This window comes from Nesoenas mayeri, assembly GCF_963082525.1.
Source record: "Nesoenas mayeri genome assembly, chromosome: 15".
Lineage (NCBI taxonomy): Eukaryota > Metazoa > Chordata > Aves > Columbiformes > Columbidae > Nesoenas > Nesoenas mayeri.
The window spans coordinates 14,235,103-14,253,603 of record NC_137559.1 but is presented as its reverse complement, the minus strand read 5'-3'; the positions used below and the strand labels follow the sequence as shown (position 1 = coordinate 14,253,603).

At 43.3% G+C, this 18,501-nt stretch overlaps 1 protein-coding gene across 1 annotated transcript; it reads right to left on the bottom strand.

Annotated features, from left to right (window-relative positions):
• Positions 1-4,091: 4,091 nt before the first annotated feature.
• RMI2 (RecQ mediated genome instability 2) lies at positions 4,092-5,785 on the bottom strand (the record flags this gene model as incomplete). Its single annotated transcript, XM_080354263.1, has 2 exons — positions 4,092-4,559; positions 5,515-5,785. 2 exons carry the CDS (start codon positions 5,783-5,785, stop codon positions 4,411-4,413), a joined length of 420 nt encoding a protein of 139 aa, XP_080210389.1. The 3' UTR covers positions 4,092-4,410.
• Positions 5,786-18,501: the final 12,716 nt, after the last annotated feature.

Genomic DNA, 18,501 nt, shown 5'->3' with positions numbered 1-18,501 from the left:
CTGGAGTACATTTGTACTATTATTCACAAGACTAAAGTTGCACTGATCTCCAGAGTTGGAACTGGCTGGGTTTAAATGGCTCCTTAGTTATGGAGACAGAAACAGCAGCTGGTCTCGGTTATGTTGTGTGTGCTGCCTCAGCCCACGTTTGCTTTCTGAACACATACACTCTGGTTTTGTACAAAACACGGTTCTCACACTAGTCAGGAAAAATTCCTACAATTGTTCGGATTCCCACACATGAGATGCTGGTATGTAAAACATGGCAGAAATAAAGTCTTCCTGTGTAACAATTTTATAACTGCTTACTTACACAGAAGTATTTCATAACAAAGCCAAAATGTTATGAAATATTTCTGAAATCTAAAGAGTATTCACACGTTATTGATTAAAAAACCAAAACAAAACAAAACGCAAAACCTTCTCCTTGGTCACTTACTGCATGCCAAACACCACACTTGGAAAGAAGTACTGAGGTGACAGTTACAAGAACAAAGTAAAATGTCAGCACATAGAGCAAAACATTCACTACAGCTGCTTTAGTTCTCAGCTAATTGCAATGCAATTAGGGCTCCAGAAATACAGAGAATAATTTAACTATGTGCTCACTGTAGACAGCAACACTGAGATGAATGCAGATCCTGTGTCTCCTAAAAGCTGCATATAACATATCACAGGTGATAACGATGCCATTTTAACACCAATAAACAGTTCAAACTGCAGCCATTGTGCTCAGCATATTGATAAAGCTGTTCCCAGGCTCCACAAAGGCTCGGTTTGTCTAGATACTCAAGAGAGTCCCTCCAACCACACCTGAAGCCACGAAGCTCAGCAGGAGCAGGGGCTGCTGCACGGGCAGGGTCAGTCACCCTCAGATGGAGCCAGCACCCAGGCCCCAGAGACCGCCAGTGCCCCGTGTCCCCAGGGCTGTCCCCAAACACAAATACTGCATCTGACCAAGACCATTCATACAGAATAGGACCAAAAGAACCACGATCTGGAGAAGGGGTAGATGAGGAAACCTCACCCACTCACCCCAAATCGCACTTCTTTTTCATAATTTGAGTTTAGCAACTATTTATAGCGTTCATGAATACAGTCACATCTCCATTTTGTTGTAGTGGCAGCTATGCCTTTCCCATGCACCAGGATGGACTACTGCTATTAGTGGGAAGGCAATCTCTTCTCCATGCCTGTTCATAAACTAACTAGCCACAAATATGGAGTAGTTTGTTACAGGTAAAGATGATAGTCTTGAAATGAACTCTATAAAACCTTTAATGAAACAAGGGAACCACCCATCAAAATGATTTTTAAGTATGTCTTAATCACTGCACGGTAACGTCTCATCTTGGGAATTAAAAGATGATGGAAATAATACAACACCCTACAGAAGAATAATACAACACCCTGCCTAACAGAAGCGAGACATCAGGTACATGGCAGGGCTGTTCAGCAGGAAGGTGGCAGGGGATGTGGTGGGGACGGCTCACTCCAGCCGTCCCCACTGGCTGGCAGCAGCCTCCCCGCCTGCTGTGAGCTGCCGCTCTCGCGGGGGAGCGTGCCAAGGTGAGGGGATGAATCAGCATCCCTCAAAACAACTGAAATAGCTTTGTGATTCCTCACAAACGTGATCCTGCAGGAAGGATTTTCCCCTTGGCAGGATTTTGCTGAATAATTTTGCACATCAGAACTTCGGTATTTCAAAACCGGTGTCTTCTCTGCACTCCCTGGCTTCATCAGGACTAAACTTTTAGTATAGAACTACTGATAATACTGCACATTTTAGAACACCTTGACTGGTCATCTGAAAAGTTCACGCTTCAGAAGAAGGTAATGCAGTACACAAACTATGCTGTTTTATGGAAAACGCATAAAATCCATTGAATACCTCACGGATCTACACATCACACAATACAAATGGCTCTGATGTTGCTGCCTGCCTTGCAGGAGACGAGGAACTTCTGCATCTAACTCGTGCTGATCGGAGCACTCCGAACACACCCAGCTGTCCCTGCACAAAGAGGTTAAGTCATTGTTCCAAGTGTATTTTTAGTGCCTACAACTCATCTTCAGTATGTCCTTTCTATACGTCATATATAGAAACTACACATCTACAAAGCTCCTCAGCTACTGCTATATGCTCTGCTATAAATCCAGATTTGTTCCAGTGATGGCAGAGCCAACACTGCACAGAAGCCTTCCTGCAATCTGCAGCCACTCTCCTACCCCCTTCAAGATGCAAACAGCAAGAACAACATCCCAGCTTTGAGCTCCCCCTCCACAAGACAGGGCTACAGGAGCCCCGACCCTGTAATTCTCAGTTACTTGCTCTGCTGTGCAACAGCAACAACAACAAAAAAAATCCAAAATCAGACAAACCCACATCCTACTTGAGGCACGAGTTAAGACACGGAAAAGGGAGAATTCCCACCACCCAGCAGAGCCCTACAGTGTTGAACTGGAAATGCAGAGATGAGGCACTTCAGTCTGGCCTTTAAACCTCAGCGGGAGAGAAGCCACCAACAGCCATGAGCAGCGTCAGCCACTCACTAGGTAAAGCACGGCTCAGCTCCAAGTCAAAGCAAACACTAGAAATATTTGTTTAGTAGCTTGACATTCAACTTTACTGACAGCAAGTTTTGAATTCCCAGGAAAGTACTTTTTAATGTGAACTGTCCTAAAAGCATCTAGTCTTGGCTTTAAAACCCTACATAAATCCATAAATCCAGTTCTATATAAATACAGCTTTTCAGATGCATTCAGTAAATATGCATCACTGCCAGGTAGATTACCAGTACTCTCATTCCCGACAGCCACTACACTCTGCACCCACCAACTCCGTATGACAGGGGCTACAAGCCATAGTTATTTTTTCCGTAAATCTACTGACACAAGCAAGGATGCAGCAAACCTTCTAGCTCTTTATTTCCAGGGCTTTACTGCCACCTTAGCATAAAAAGCATTCAGATGGAAGAGTATCTATCACCAGATAAAAACACTTGCTGACCCTGTGGATCATTTCTGACAGGCTACAGCATTCCACAAGTGATTTTTTTTCCCAGCATTAAAAACAATAAATAAACCCAGACTGCCAAAAATCTGTATGTATGTTTGTTTTGGCATTTCATCAGGAGGGTCTCGGAGCACAGGATTTCCACTATACAAAGGCCTCTTATGTGGTCTGCTTTGGAATACTAAACTCAAGGCTGAAATTGTGCTCTGAAATCCAGTCCTTAATCTGTAAAGATCTCATTTAAAGATCTACTTAAAAGACAGTATTTATTTCCACATGCTTTGGAAACATAATCTCACAATTTTAAAAAATTAGTTACCACCACATAATTCTTGTCTTTAATTAAAATCTGACTAGAGAGTATCTTCCCTTCCCATATGCCTTCCTGATTAACATAACTGTATTGCTGGACAATATAATCCCAAACTACAAAGCCATGACACATGGATAGCACAATGCTTTCTTTATGACTCAAATTCTCTTTAGGCAAGAGGGGAAATAAAGAGCAGTAATAGTTCTGCTTTCTAAAGGCTTTTTGATTTGATTTCATGGGGTTTTTTTTTCAAAGAATGACAGAAGAAAGACAAAAATGTATTTAAGAATTTTTTAAACAACTAAAAATAGCATACATTGGAACAAGAAACAAAACCTTCCAAAAGAAAAATGCACTTAGGCACAGTAAGCTTGTTTCATGAGGTGGTATCTGCATCGTGAACCTGGAGAACCTATTCCAAGGAATCCTGCATCACACTGAGAAAGTTCATTTCACTTCACTGGAATGGAGGGGTTATTGCTGCACCACTTCCAGTATTTCAGAAACACAGAAACCAGAGAAGTACTTAAGTACAAGACTCTGCTTACAGTTAGAAAGACACATCTCTCTTACAAGTTTACTTACGTGGTTATTACTGAAAAACACAGGCAGAGATGTCATTTCCAACCACAATCTAACCAGACTGAAGCACATTTTGCCTTCATTCCACATATCCAGCTCACCCTGGTAACACAAATTCTGTGCAGCCCCTGCTGTCAAGAGCACACGGCTATAGGAATGACTATCTAAACACGTGTTCCTAGAAACAGCAACTAACATTATGTACAAACATGTAGCATTCTCAAGAGCACAGACACCTTACTCAGAAATAATCAAATAAGTGTTTCTCAAATCTGCTGGTATAAAAAGAGACTGTGACATAGATTAACGTTGTGCTAAATATCAAATATGCAATGATCCCTCCACTTAACTCTGACCCTGACTTCTCTCTTTGCTCTACTCCAAGAGTAACTGGTGGTTTTTTGAAACCACAAATACACAGAACGGTCCAATGCTCTACACCAATAGAAGAAAAAAAAAGAAGTACATTTCCAGTTATTTTAGGCAGAAGAAAACGCATCTAGGGGATGACTCTGTGCAAATCCTCCACTTCAAGGCTCCACATATTCTTATGCACGGGGTTTTCAGACAGGTCTGTCATCTTTATTGCTCGAAGAACAGGTTCAGGACTGCAGGACCGCACCACACCCATCACCATTACATACTTCCCTATAGAAAACAAGCAAGCAGGACAATTAATTAACCTTTATATTTTCATCTTCAACTCAGAAAGCAAAATACTTAAAACCAGGTCGTCAAACAGTTGGAATTAAACCTGCCAATACTTGCAAGAAAACTCAAGAAACTAAGATTGCCTACAACTGCGTTTCAGAAAAAGGCTTGATTATCCATACAGCCATTTTTACAGTAGATTTTACTAGATTTTCAAACAGCAAGGTTCGAAACCAGCACACAATTCATCCTGTTGTGCAAGCGGAGGAAGAATAATTCAGAAGACTGAAAATGAAGTGATGCGACTCTTTTGTACCACCACTACCGCAACCCTGCAGTCCAGCACTTCTCCAGCTGGATTAACAGTACTGATGAGACTCACAGCTCTTTCTGCAGCACCCTAGTTTGATAGAATGTTTCCTGTAACCATAAAGAACTGAAGACAGGCCCTATCCTTACTGGAACTCATATGGGAAGGCAGCGTAAGTCTTCACGCTGTCAGCCAGACACGCTGCCCGGCTGCAGCACACGCTGCTCCTCCCGTGACGGCTACAGCCGCACAGCTGTGCACGATGGGGGGTGTGACAGTGCCCGCCGCGCAGGCTGAGCACGGCCCCAGTAACAACCATCCCCAACGCCCCGCACAGGCCGGCGAGGGCCGCCAGATGTGGAGCAGCTCGTTCATTAGCGGACATGAAGATGTGGAGCAGCTCGTTCATTAGCGGACATGAAGATGTGGAGCAGCTCGTCCATTAGCGGACACCAAGTGCCCGCGGGTCGCCGCCATGGCCACGGCACAAGCGACCGCGCCTCGGGAGGGGCCGCTGCACCCGGCACGGCCGCAGGGCCGCCCCCCAGCCGGGGAGACGCGGCCTTGGGCGGGAACCTGCTCCGCCACTTCAAAACAAACACGCGGGGGAGCCCCCAGCCCGCAGCGCCCGCCCCCCGGTACCTGCGCTGAGGCAGGGCCGCCCTTTGGGCACGTCCTCCACCCCCAGCACGGTGAAGGCGCCGCTGCCGTCCTGCAGCCGGGCCGAGCCGCCGCGGGCGCCGCCGCGCTGCACCTCCAGCACGGTGCCCTGCATCCACACGGCCCGCAGGCCCAGCGGCGCCCGGCCCGCCTCCGCCCGGCTCAACTGCCACGTCCCGCCGGCGTCCCGCACCGCCCTCCGCAGCTGGGCGGCCAGCACCTTCACCGGCGGCCCCGGCCCGTCCCCGGCCATGCCCAGCCCGCAGCCGGCCGAGGGGCGGCCGGCGCAGCCGCCGAGGGGAAGGGCGGGAAGCGGCGCGCGGGCCGCTCCGCCCCTCGGGTCGATGGCGCCTCAGCGGCAGCCGCGCGCAGCGGCCCCGGCGCCGCCGGCCGAGAGGAGCGGGACCCAGCGCGGAGACAGGCGGCTGCGTTACCGTAGAGCGGGGAGGAGCTGGAGCCCAGCGCCGGTCTGTGGGACCCACCCGCGGAGCAGCACCCGCGCTGTTCCCGCCTCCGATGAACCGCTCACCTCCGGGGCTGACGGGCGCAAACACCCCGATCTCCAGGACCGCCGCCGCATACAACAGGCACATCTACTGCCGAGTCTCCTGCGATAGAGACAAAATGGCACACATGGAAAATGACGTGCTTGGCACAGGTGTGCTGGCTTTGATGCAAACACGTTTCTCCCAGGTGGTTCATCTGATCCCATGACCCCGGTGCGCAGCTGCTCCGGCGGCGGTAATTAGTGAATGACTGAGGAAAGGGCAATTCGGCCAGCCCAGGGCCAGCCCTCCCTCTGCCCCCGGTAACTTACCAAGAGCCTCACCGGAGTGTCAGACCCGCTGGGTCTCATTGCACCTGAGTTCAATTCAGGACTGATGCCTTTACATGGAAAAACTGGTGTAAAATCTGATGCAATGGTTTGGTTGGAGCAGCAAATGTTTCTTGCTGTGTCCCAACTTCAGCCCTGCAGACAGCCCAGGGTTACACCCACCCACCTCTCCCCGGCTGCTGGAGCCATCCCAGATATTTTTCCACAGCATTTCTTCACTACTTAGCAAGAAATTATCACTTAATGTTAACAGTTTGGTTGATTAAGATCCTCCGGTTTCATGAGAAAATGCACATAGAATCATAGAATCATCTCAGGGATGCTTTCAGGATATCTTTTTATTGTATATACTTGTGTGGAAATCTGGAGCATAATGCACTGAAAGGCATTATCGTATCTCCTAAGCTGGGGGACTTTGGTTCCAAGGGCTTTAAGAATTCATTTGCTGTCTGTTTATATTACAGATGGGCTAATTCGCTTTGCCACAATCTGAAATCCTTGAAATGTTGCGGTTTCCTTTGGCGGGGTGGGTTGGCATTTCATTTAGAAAATAAGTCAAGAAGTGAGCTAATGGAAAAACAGGAGGGTGGAACAAAGAAAAAGAAAAGAATCGGGAAAAACAAGGGGATGGATTCTTCAATTTCATAAGTTCTGTTACCTACAGAATTGATATCTGGGTAAAAATGCACAGAGAAGTGACCCTCCTGCAATCATTCTTCTTTAAAGCTGATTTTCTTCTCTGTTAAAATAGCCGGTTACTTTATTTTTTTTTAAAGTCTGATTTTGTTCTGAGTAGAAAAATACATTAAAAGACCTTTTTTTTTTCCTACTCGCCCATCATGTTATGAATTATTTATTCAGCATATCTTTTTTCCAGATATATTTTCTGTTTAGAGACATTCTGTAAATGGGACTTTGTTCCTTTTATAGTGTAAGGAAGCAGTTAACTTTTTGTAACCATTTACAGTAAGAATAAAATATAATATTGGTAATGACAATAAAAACACTGACATCTAAGCACAATACGGAATCATGTAATCTGGCAATTAAATAATATGGTTTACAGGAATAGAAAGACATTAGATCGTTACTGTATATGAATGCAAAACTTGAGCGAGGCTCACAGGAGAAGAATATTTGTAATTTATGCCCCTAAACTGCAGTCACTTGACAGCATCAATATTTAGTTTCACATAAAAAAGAATAAATGTGCCAAATATTGATAAAAGTATTGTATTCCTATTTGTTACTGTATAATAGGAAGGTCTAATGCTTATTAAGCCCTTAAATCTACAGATGAAGGCAAGACCCCTACAAGAGTGAAATCTCCCGGAGAGACTAAAAGGTCTCTCTTAAAAGATTTTCCTTGAAGAAACTATGTTATGAGAAGGGCAGAAACAGTGGCAATCTGCACCAATAAATAGATTTGTTTTCCTATTCCAGAAAATCCTTCTCTTTCAGTAAAACGCAAAGTTATACTGAGCTACGTGCAAAGGTCTTATCAAAGAACAGAGACACGTTCTGCAGCTTCAGGAAAAACCTCCGACTCCTCAACAGCCTGTTCTCTGGAGATGATCCCACAGCGATCAGCCTCGGATTTGGGGTAGCAGAAGAAGCTCAGCACTCAGCTGGAAAAGGCTGAGCGGCTGCAAATTACACTGGACTAAACCTGAGGACATTTTTCTGAGAGCCCGCTGGATGGGACAGAGGTTTGTTTTGTGTGGATTAAAAAGAAAGAACCTGCGTTCTTCTGGCTGTTAGTACAATATGCGCCTTTCTTCAAAGCAGTCTTAAAGAACACGACTCCTCACGCTGACACACATGTGAGATGCTGTCACAGGATGGGTAAAAAAAAACCAGGCTACACATAGATAAGATAGCCCAGGAGCCACATCTCCCTCAATTACTCTGGCACTGTTTTGTTGCTATGGTGTCGAGAGAACTTTGAAAAGAATTTGACCTTAGATCTCCATGAAAAGGTATTTCCAAAGCAGCAGCAACCTGCAACTTTCTGTCCAGCTCAGACCTTTTCACACTCTTGCTGACAGTACTACTTAAAATGGAAGCAATTCTCTGCTCCCCTCTCAAATTTTGGTAAAAGGCTGACATTACACAAGCAGAAAAAATAATTATTTTGCTTGGCCAGAAATTCTGATATTTTACAGCCTTCCATCACACCCAAAAGAGTTTTAAAATATATTTCCATCCCTAGTCCATTGGTTCATGTGTACAGAAATGGTTCAGATTTATTTCTCAGTTTCTCTTTCCTAGTACAGAGAAATCACTACCTTGATTTCAAAACAAGTTTTGTTTTGGTTTAATTGTTTTAAGATTCGGAATCCAAGCAATCACCATTTAAAAAAAGATAATTTCTAGTAGTTTGTAAATACTTGCTTCAGAAACAGGGCTACCTGGAAGCTCCACAGATGAATGGAAGAAAAGTCATGAAGTGTGGAGCTTATAAATATATGAATCATAATTGGTAATGTCTGCATGGCCCACAAATGTCCATAAAACAGATACCATTGAGCAGCTTGTCCATGGCAGCCCAGAAGCTCAGGGGATTCCATGTGATGGGGGCAGCTCTTCACAGATGCTCCATGTAGGCAGCTCTTGCAGCCATTGCGCACAACCAGAGGGTAAACTGCAAAGTGATACGATTGTGTCTCTGATATCCTCCATCAGTAAAAGGAAGCAGCATACGGGAGCTAAGCATGAAAGAAAAGAGATAAGAAAACAATACTTTGTAAAAATGCATCACTCCTTAAGCAAGAAGAGGGATCTGAAACAAACTCTTCCTTTCCCTGGTATTCGTATGAAACTTCACTGAAGGACAACTTGACAAACTGTCAGGTTTCTCCTTAAAGAGATCCACCCTAGTTTGTGCTTATTTTCTTGTACTGCACACAGAACTACATGCAAGAATCTCATGAATACAAAATTCAGTTCTTTCCTGCCGTTTGTTTTGTACTGCGCATAAGATGCAATGTGGACATGCTGACATGCTGGATGAAGTCTGGAAAACCATCCTCATCCCTCAGGGTTTTTTTAGGCTATCTCATCATCACTGAATTTAATTAATGATTTGAAATTAATGAGTCAATGTGTTGGAATTAATGGGTTGGAAGTCAGTCATATTTGCATCCCTCACTTGACCTTCACCTACCTGTACTTTATGCTTTGGGACTGATCAGTCTGGTATATGGATGCTAAATTATGTTGGACCAGCAATTTTAAAAGACCTGGAGCAAGGCAAGTCATCTGCTGAAACAGGAAAACTCCAGGTGCCACCTGCCAAAGTTTCAGTTAGCAGGTAGCTCTGAGTCAGTGACATTTTAGAAGTGATATGGACAAGACAGGTAAATGTGAGTAACAGACATCATCATCATCATCATCATCATCATCATCATCATCATCATCATACTAACAAGAAGAGTCTGACCTCTCCTGTAGGGCTGTCCTGCCAAAACTGCATAGGAGTCACTAAGATAAGGTGAATTATCTTTTGTGGCAAATGCTATCAAATAAAGCATTAGCAAGGCACCCTCTTTTTTCTTGAGGGCCTCACTCAGGTGCTGCACGTTGCATACGCTGAGTGGAAACATCAGAGGATTATGGCAAGAGTCTCCCTGGAGCTGCCAGGAGCTGAGAGCTGCACCCAGCGTGTGGCACAGGAAAACCAACATCTGGCTCAGGCATCCCCTCAGAGAGAGTGGAAACCTCAGCTTGCACTGCCAGCCTTAACATGAGAAATCATTTAATTGCTGTCACGCAAACTTAACCAGTTCCTGTCACTCACCACACACATCCCTACTGATGGCAGCCTACAGGCTATGAAAACAGTGAGATGCTCTTGAGCTTAGATGACTCATTTCATTTACAGAGAATACTTAGAGGAAATGCTTAGACAGCTCCAGTCGCATTCTGCAGAAGTGGGTGTCACCTGTTTATTCCTTTCCATGCTATAAATATGCTGGTATATAACTGAAATAAAGCAGCATTCTATGGAACAGGGCTATGTCATGATGAAAAAAATAATCACAGAATCATAGAATGGTTTGGGCCAGAAGGTCATCTAGTCCCACCCTTGCCATGGGCAGGGACATCTTCACCAGCCCAGGCTGCTCGAAGCCTCATCCAGCCCATCCTTTACTACTAATCATAGACTTTCCTACTAGTCATAGTCTTTACTTACCAGTATTGCTTGCTGCTCTGCAAACAGTGTGTGAAGCTGGCTTCCAGGTGAGCTTATTCAAACTCCTGCACCAAGAAAAGATGCACTCTTTAAACAGGAAATACAAATGGCATCCAAAGCGTTACATCTTCATCCTGACTGAAGTGAAGCCAGTAGCTAGGAGACTTCAGTCATTCAGCCTTTCTGACACCATTTCACTTCATAAAAGAGCTGGATGTTAAGGAGAAGCTTAACAGGACTGGAGAGCCTATGTAACCAATGTGGGGGAACAAAGACCATAATGTTTTCCCTTGACAGCTGCTGGCTTTGCATAAATATACTCTGATGAGCATCCTCAGCATCCAGTTCATCCAGTGGAGTGAGAGCAGAATAATTTTCCTGAAGAAAAGTAACCAGAAGAGTGGCATTTTGTTTTTAAAAATTAAAATCTGACATTTCAAATATTAGAAATATACAGAGAGGCCAGTAAGGCTGAGAAGTTGCAGCCATTCAGAGCATACATTGGCAGGGTTCTGCAATATTCAAGGCCTGTTCAAAGATTCAAAAATAAATTTCTGGTACTTAGTGGGGAGAGGCTTTTACTAATAGTCACACAGCCAGGCTGACCAGCCAGCGCTTTTCCAGTCACTGAAAATTTGTCTGAAAAGTGAACACTCCTCACTATTCCCTGTGCTTTAGCTAATGTTTTTTACTTGTTTTCCCATGGCGTATCACCTAGGACACAGATGTCGTGACTGTCCTTAACTAACCAAATTATACTCCGGGATCAGAAAATCTCCATGTAAAATGGCTGCATTTCTTTTCTGTGAAGCTGTGACTAAGGCTTTATCCGCGTGATTACCTGGGGATGCTGGATGAAAAGGATCCTGGACCGGACCCTGGGCACGAGCAGTATCAGCATCCTCTTCAGAAACTGCACAAATGGCCTTGAAAGGGCAGAATGCTGCTGAGTGCTGAGCAGGAAGGCTCTGGTTTTGGTACATCCGAAAGCAAAAGCTAAAATCATAGCTGAAGGAACAGCTGGCCTTGTGCTCCTCTGCAGCGGGGAAGCAGAGCGTGAATTCAGAACAAACAGCTGAATGACTGCAAAAGCAAAAATAATACAAAGAGGAAATTAACAGCAGTGAAACTTTTGTTTAAAGCTGCTCAATAATAGAACTGATATGTTTTTATGTACTTAGATGAACTGGGGCCTAAATAAGCTTGATTTTTTGATTTCTTACATTATGTTGTGTGTTTTGTAAAGAAAGTTTCAAAAATTGAAGTCATTACGAGCCCAGGCTTAGAATGTATTTATTACCATACCACCTCCAATTAGCAGCTCACTCCCCAAGTACTGGCATGAATGAATGAATGTTGGTGTGTACAATAGCGTCAATTTTGGATGGAAATCAGTGTATGAGCTATACAAGGTCTGTTTATCTCTTAGAAGGTCCAAAACAAGATATAAATGGTAAGTAAAATCACAGAATTAGGAGATCCGATGTTTAATAGCTGAAATATGTTTTCATAGTCTTAGGCTTCTTTAATTATTAAAAAATCAAAAGGCACAAGATTGCATGAGCCAACTGGGAGGCATCTCATCAGTTCAGCTTTAAAAGACCTCTAAGATTCATATGGAATTGTCGCATTTTAAAATATAATTTGACATTAAAATGCCACAAACTGCCTCCACCTCTTGATTTAAGTGATTTTAATCACAGGTTCTAGTTTGTAGTCCACACAGCACCTTATATTCAACACGATATTGAAACATCTCTTTCCACTAAGCCCAGAAAATGCAGGGTCAAATATGAATTTAATGGAATGAAGGTCTGACTTTTCTTGCTGGCATCTGAAGTCTTGAGCGATCCTCACTGACAAGGGATCCATATTCAGTTTCTGTTAAGGGAAATAATTTTCATCAGCTCGTTCCAGTAAGACTCTAAACTTTGTGTTATGAACCAAACAGGAAAACAAAATGAACCAGAGGAACATACAAAGAAATTGTGAAAAGGACCCCCTTCAAGGGAAAATATTAAAATAATTTCTTATGTACAGGTAACCTGACCTTTCTATTAAACTAATGGTTGTGATGAAGACTGCAGTGAGGCAACTATACAAACATTTAATTATCTTCATGAATTTAAATAATTATTCATGAATTATATTCAAAATATATTTTTGAATTTTTGTCAGTCGCTAATATGTACAGAGTTGTGCAACATAATGGTTGTTTCTAAATGTAGTTCTATATAGTGCAGCCCTCCAAAATATAGAATAAAACTTGGACTTGAAATTCAAATACAACCGAAAAGCAACTCTTCAGGGATTCAAAAATACTGGGATTCAAAAACTTAGCAAGCTTTCACCTTGTCATGAAAAGCAATGATAAATGGTAAATGCAATACCAGTACACCTTGTTTTCAAAGCCTTGCAGTAGTGCGCTGTACTGCAAAAACCAACGGTGCTTGTTTATTCAAAATAGAAACGGTAAATGCTTTAAGAACCAACTAGAAGACACCAGTTCTGTGTGGCTGGTGTCTAAGACTCATGCAAATGTCACGAGGCAGAAGGTGGCTGTGCAGAGCAGGCGTGACAACGTGTGCACGGTTTTACTTCACTTTGGAGTTTTGACATTCCAAACATCAAGCACTTATATTCAGATAATTTCAAATTTTGTGCAGGAGCATTTGAAGATCTGTAGCTCTGCTACAGTTTGAGCCAAAAGGACGACACACAGTCTTGGATTTGCAAAGCAAAGCTTATCAGAGTACTCGGGCTCCGTTGCCGGTTACAGCTGCATTTACGAGAAACCGTGCAAGGTGAAAGTGAAAGGCACAAGGAGTTTCTTTTTATTATCTACAGATCTTGCTACTCTGACTATACCTTATCTAGACCCCTAAAAGATAATACAATGATTGCAAACTAACAGATGTGGGTTATATGTTTTCACTTTCATTGTTTTAGTAGATTTTAAGGCAGAAGGAGAATCAAATAACTGGACCTCCTGTTTGATAGAGACCACTGATTTATTTGCATCCTGGTACCTCCAGCTGGTGCTCTGCTGGGAAGTCAGCGGTGTTTGGGTCCACAGGAGCCCCTGGCACTCACCAGTGGAGCTCAGGAGGCTGCAGCACGGGCAGTTTGCATTCATGCTGTCATCTGATGCAAACACTTTTACACTCAGTCCTGCCAAATCAAACACTCGGGTGAACATCTGGGCAATGGTAAATATTCTTCAGGCCCCGTTTTTCCTCCATCTAGACTGTTAACAATGCATAACCATATTGATGAAGGAATTCCGCACTTAGGGCAGACATTTGTCAAGTGCCACTGGGCTGGCCCAAATCACTCCCCAGTTCCACTGCTCCACCCTGCCTGGGAAAATTAAGCATTCAGGTATATAGGTGAGATTCAGCATATATAATGTGGATAGAGTTCATAAAATGCTTTAGCTGGCCCAGTTAAATCATAGTATGTGCTATGTCTAAAACCAGCAGTGCTCGGTATCAATCTACTGATTCTTCTGACTTGGGCCCTGTTCCGAAAGGTACGTGGTTCCTTCTGAGACACATACTATGTACTTCTACATATTTTACACCCTCTTTGGTATCAGCCCAAATAATGATTGTGACTTGTGAAATCAAGGCTGAGACGAACAGTCCTTATTAAAAAAATCCCTAAAGTTCACAGTCACAGAACCGTTCATTTAAATAGTGCCACATTTTACTCACAGCTGGCAGTATTCAGTGAATGTCCCTTTTGCTTATGGCTACTTTCCCTTTTGTTTCTTATAAATATCATTGCACCACCCTTGATTCTGGCTGGACGCGCAATCGGCTGGGGAAGACAGATAAACCAGCCAAAGGAAACAGAACTGAAAGTAATTCGAGAATTTTTTTCTCTAGCCCTCTGATCTGTAAACCAGATAGATGTGTTTCCTTCTAAAGGCTGCATTTCCCAGCTGTAAAACGACACAGCTCTGTCTACCAGAACTTCTGCAATCTTCCTCATACAGCTGTGGAGTGTTGCAAGCTGGTAATGTTTGTAAAGAGTACTCATAAAGTGCCATGAAGTTCTTAGACTGCGGGGAAAGTTTCTGTTACTGAGTTCAAAGCAGTTTGGCAATGATCTCAAATTAGTTTATGATCTGTAATCTTGCATTAAGTGCCACTGAATTCCCAGCACATGACCAGGAAAGGGTTTTGCTTTGTTGTTTCATCAGTAAAGTTACAGACAGATGCTTTAGAAGCAAAGCTTTTGTCTTTCCCGGTAGCCATTTCCCACACAGGCACTTACTGAAGAACAAGTTTTCATCATGGCTTTAATTTCCCTGGTTTTCATTCACACTTTTATATTATCTGTAAATGTCTGAATATATAACACCTCAAACTTTAAAGCTCTGAAGCTGTATTTTCATGTTGCAGCACTGTATAAAAGGGCAAACTGTGCATTTCAGCAGGTGAGAAATGAACAGGCTCTGCATGAAAAGGCCTCTGCAAAGTGGCAAGTCGTATCCTCAGTCAGTCCTGGTCCCCTGTCCCACGCAGGTACCAAGGAGCTTCTGCCTCCTGTTCCCAGATATTAGCAAGTGCTACAGTGTGGCTGGTCACAGTTTGGCTTCTGTGGAAGCTGGTTAGCTCTGATGACAAAAGCACAAGACTCCTGTGAAGGTGGGATGTGACGTCTAGATAGCAGACCCAGAAAACCCTGAGGTTTATCTAAAGCTTGGTCGAATGCCCCAGGAGGAAGAAGCGCTCCCCAGGCTGCAGAGCTGCCTCTGATTACCCACTGCTTGGGCCTGAAGTGCTTCCTGCTTCCTTTTTTTAATTTTATTTTATTCCTCTCTTCTTCCTTCAGTGTGCACAGACCCTGCAATAAAATCACCTCATTCAGAAGGAAAGGGAACTCCTAATTACGCTGCAATTATAAAGCAATAGATGACTTAAACCTGGGAAGCAATGCAGCTGCATTTCAGCAGACAGGAAATGTTGCATAGATAAAAACTGAGACTACATGTATTTAACCCTCTGCCTTGTGAGTGAAGAGGCTGGGCATCAATTCCAAACACAGGCTCAGTTTTCTAACTTCCCTGGAGCTCAGGGCTATTTAGACATCTTTCTGGTCCAAACCTGTTGTCAATTTTAGCGTTAATTGCCTGCTACAGCTCAGACTGAACACTCATTTAACCTCCTGCAGATCCATGCTGTACTTACAATATATTCTAGGAAACTTTAATTAGTTCACATTTTCATCTGAAATACACTTACATAGAAAGTTTTGGGGTGTTTTTTTTTAACATAAACCACCAATTCAGTATGGTTTTTTCTTCCCTCAGTTTTTTGATTTTGATGAGACAATTATCACTGTGTTTTCAAACTGAATGAAATAATAGAGTGTTGAAATAGTTCTCATTTCAGAGACTTCACTAGCGACATTCTCTTTAAAGGGGTACCATCATCTTTTCCACCTCTGGTTGAATCCAACAGTTAACCAGTAAGGTCATTTGTGGGAATGTGGGTGTTTCAGGCTTAAACATGGGAAATTCAGGCTGAAATCTCTTCCCAGCATAGAGGGACTCAAGGACCTGCTTGTCAAGCTCATTTTGAAATGATGATCTCACCACAAGCCTGTAGAAGGAAACATTCCCTGCTCTTCCCATGAACTGGCTTTAGTTCACGGAAAGGCATTTAAGATCCATTGACCTACAGAAAGAATGGGACTGGCCTTTAAACCTGCAGCTTGGGGCATTGATTTGAGAGGTGAGCCACTGAATTCTGGCCAGGTCAAACACCACTCACATGTAGCTTATCTAATAACTACTTAATGTGCAACATGGACCAGGACCCAGAGGCGGCACAAGAATCCAGCGTTTCCCACTTACAGGTGAGAGCTCCAGCTGTTACGCTCCAAGTGTCTCAGCTGACAAATACTCCTCCTTCCTTCAGTGAGAAGAGACCTCTACTTAGCAGTTAGGACACATTCCAGCAGAGGGAGGAACCAAAGCTTGACTGCCCTCTTGGCAGGCAAGTTTTGGGGTTTTTTTGGGACACAAACCTCACTTTTCCACATACTGAAGAGGTATTCCAAGTACTAATTAGCTGCCTCAGCAACACTCCCTGGGCTTGCTCTTTCTTTAAAGGACTGCCATGCTTCAAAGACTCATTTTTGAACAAGTTCGAGAGCGGGAAAAGCTTCAGCCACACCTCTGTGGGCAACGGTCCCTTTCTGGCTGCTCTGGATCTCCTTGGAGAGCAGCTCAGCTCTCAGTGTGCAGCACAGAGGATCACAACACGGGTCCAACACTTTGTCTCAGAAACTTCCAAATTTTGTTGGGCAATGCTCAATGTGGCTCACTTCCTTTTTGGCTTTTAGCCTCATTAATCAGTACAAGGTCACCAGGCAGCCTTAAATCCATGTCCTGATTCAGTGCTCAAGCTAATGGACTGTCTGCCCTTGATGGGCCTGCTTCCTGATCTGTAAATATAAAGCTTGTCCTTGCAAAAGGTTTTATCATACAGAAACGACAAGCATGGTTTAAACAGCAGGGAGCATTGTCGTTCACCTGGTGAACCTCCCTTGTCGCACTTCAAGGACAAGCAAAGCAGGTCTCTGCAGTTTGAATTGCCCTTGGAAAGCACGTGTGCTTCTTGGATTCAGATTTTTATTGTTTCCTGTATAGACATATGATGCAAGTACACTCTAAATGTGTGCAATGAGATCACTGACAAAAGATGTAAATAATGCATATGAGATACAGGGGGTGGTGAAATGAGTGGACACTACTGAAAGTAACTTAGATGATGAAATAACCAAATGACAGGATGGATTTTCAACAGACAGACTGAGTACTCATTCATATGGAGGGATTTGAACACATTTGCAGCCATCATCCTGACTCTTCTCTAAAGCTCAACTCATGACAGACAATGACAGATAAGAATAGATAGTAATGATCATGTGAATGCTAAGCCTGTAATTACTTGAACAGTAATAAGCTGGAGTGCTTTAACTAGATGTCTTCAGCACACAGGGATAAAAACATGAATTTTCCCTCCAGCAGAGGGGGCTTGGCAGTAAGTTTTCTAAACACAAAACCAAACTATTTCTTTGGAAATTGAGTAATACTAAAATTAAACTGACTTTTATAGGAACTTGCATAGAATTACAGACAAAAAAAAGAACTTCCCATAAACAAAAGATTCAACTATAAAGAGACACAATTCAAACTGAGTGTTGTTCAGGTTAGCTTTGTTTCCCTTAGTTCTCAGTGTGGCTTTTCTATTTCAGCAGAAAGCCCTTGCAGTTATACCTGGCAGGCACAGTGAGCAAGTGAAAAAGCTTTTGCTCTCAATTCCTTTGAAAAGCTGAGTCAAATTTCCTGTTAAACCCTGTCCCTGCAAACTACTTCAATACATGTACAAAAAAACCCAGGGAAGACATTGAGGTAAAGTCCTGGTGGAAAGTTTTCCAAGCTACCACAGAGCTGTGTATCTGAAGGCAGGACATGTCATCCTGGTGGTCCAGGAGTTTACAGCACAGTTATCTAATTATTTGAGGCCACTTTGACGTTTTAAACAATAGACATCACTTTGGGTGGCCACAACAGTCACTGACAACCTCACAATATGGGTGAGACCAAAACCAGGGATGTAATCCAAGGTGGTGTACAGAAGCACATTTAAAGCTAATGCTTAGTGTTAACTTGCATGCAGTGTTATGTCAAGACAAAAGAATGACATAAATTTCTCTTGAAATCAAAACAAGCTGGCTAGTCTTCTGGTAAAATTCCTCTTTTTCATGGTTAATTAGATTCATTCCCCAAATACTGTTTCCTTGCTCTGTTTCCACTCACAGAAAAGTACAGGCAGGTGCATTTGAATAACTGGGAATTATATTCACTTTATTACTTCTGATGAATAGAGCTTTACTGCACATGTGAGCACTTGAATGGCAC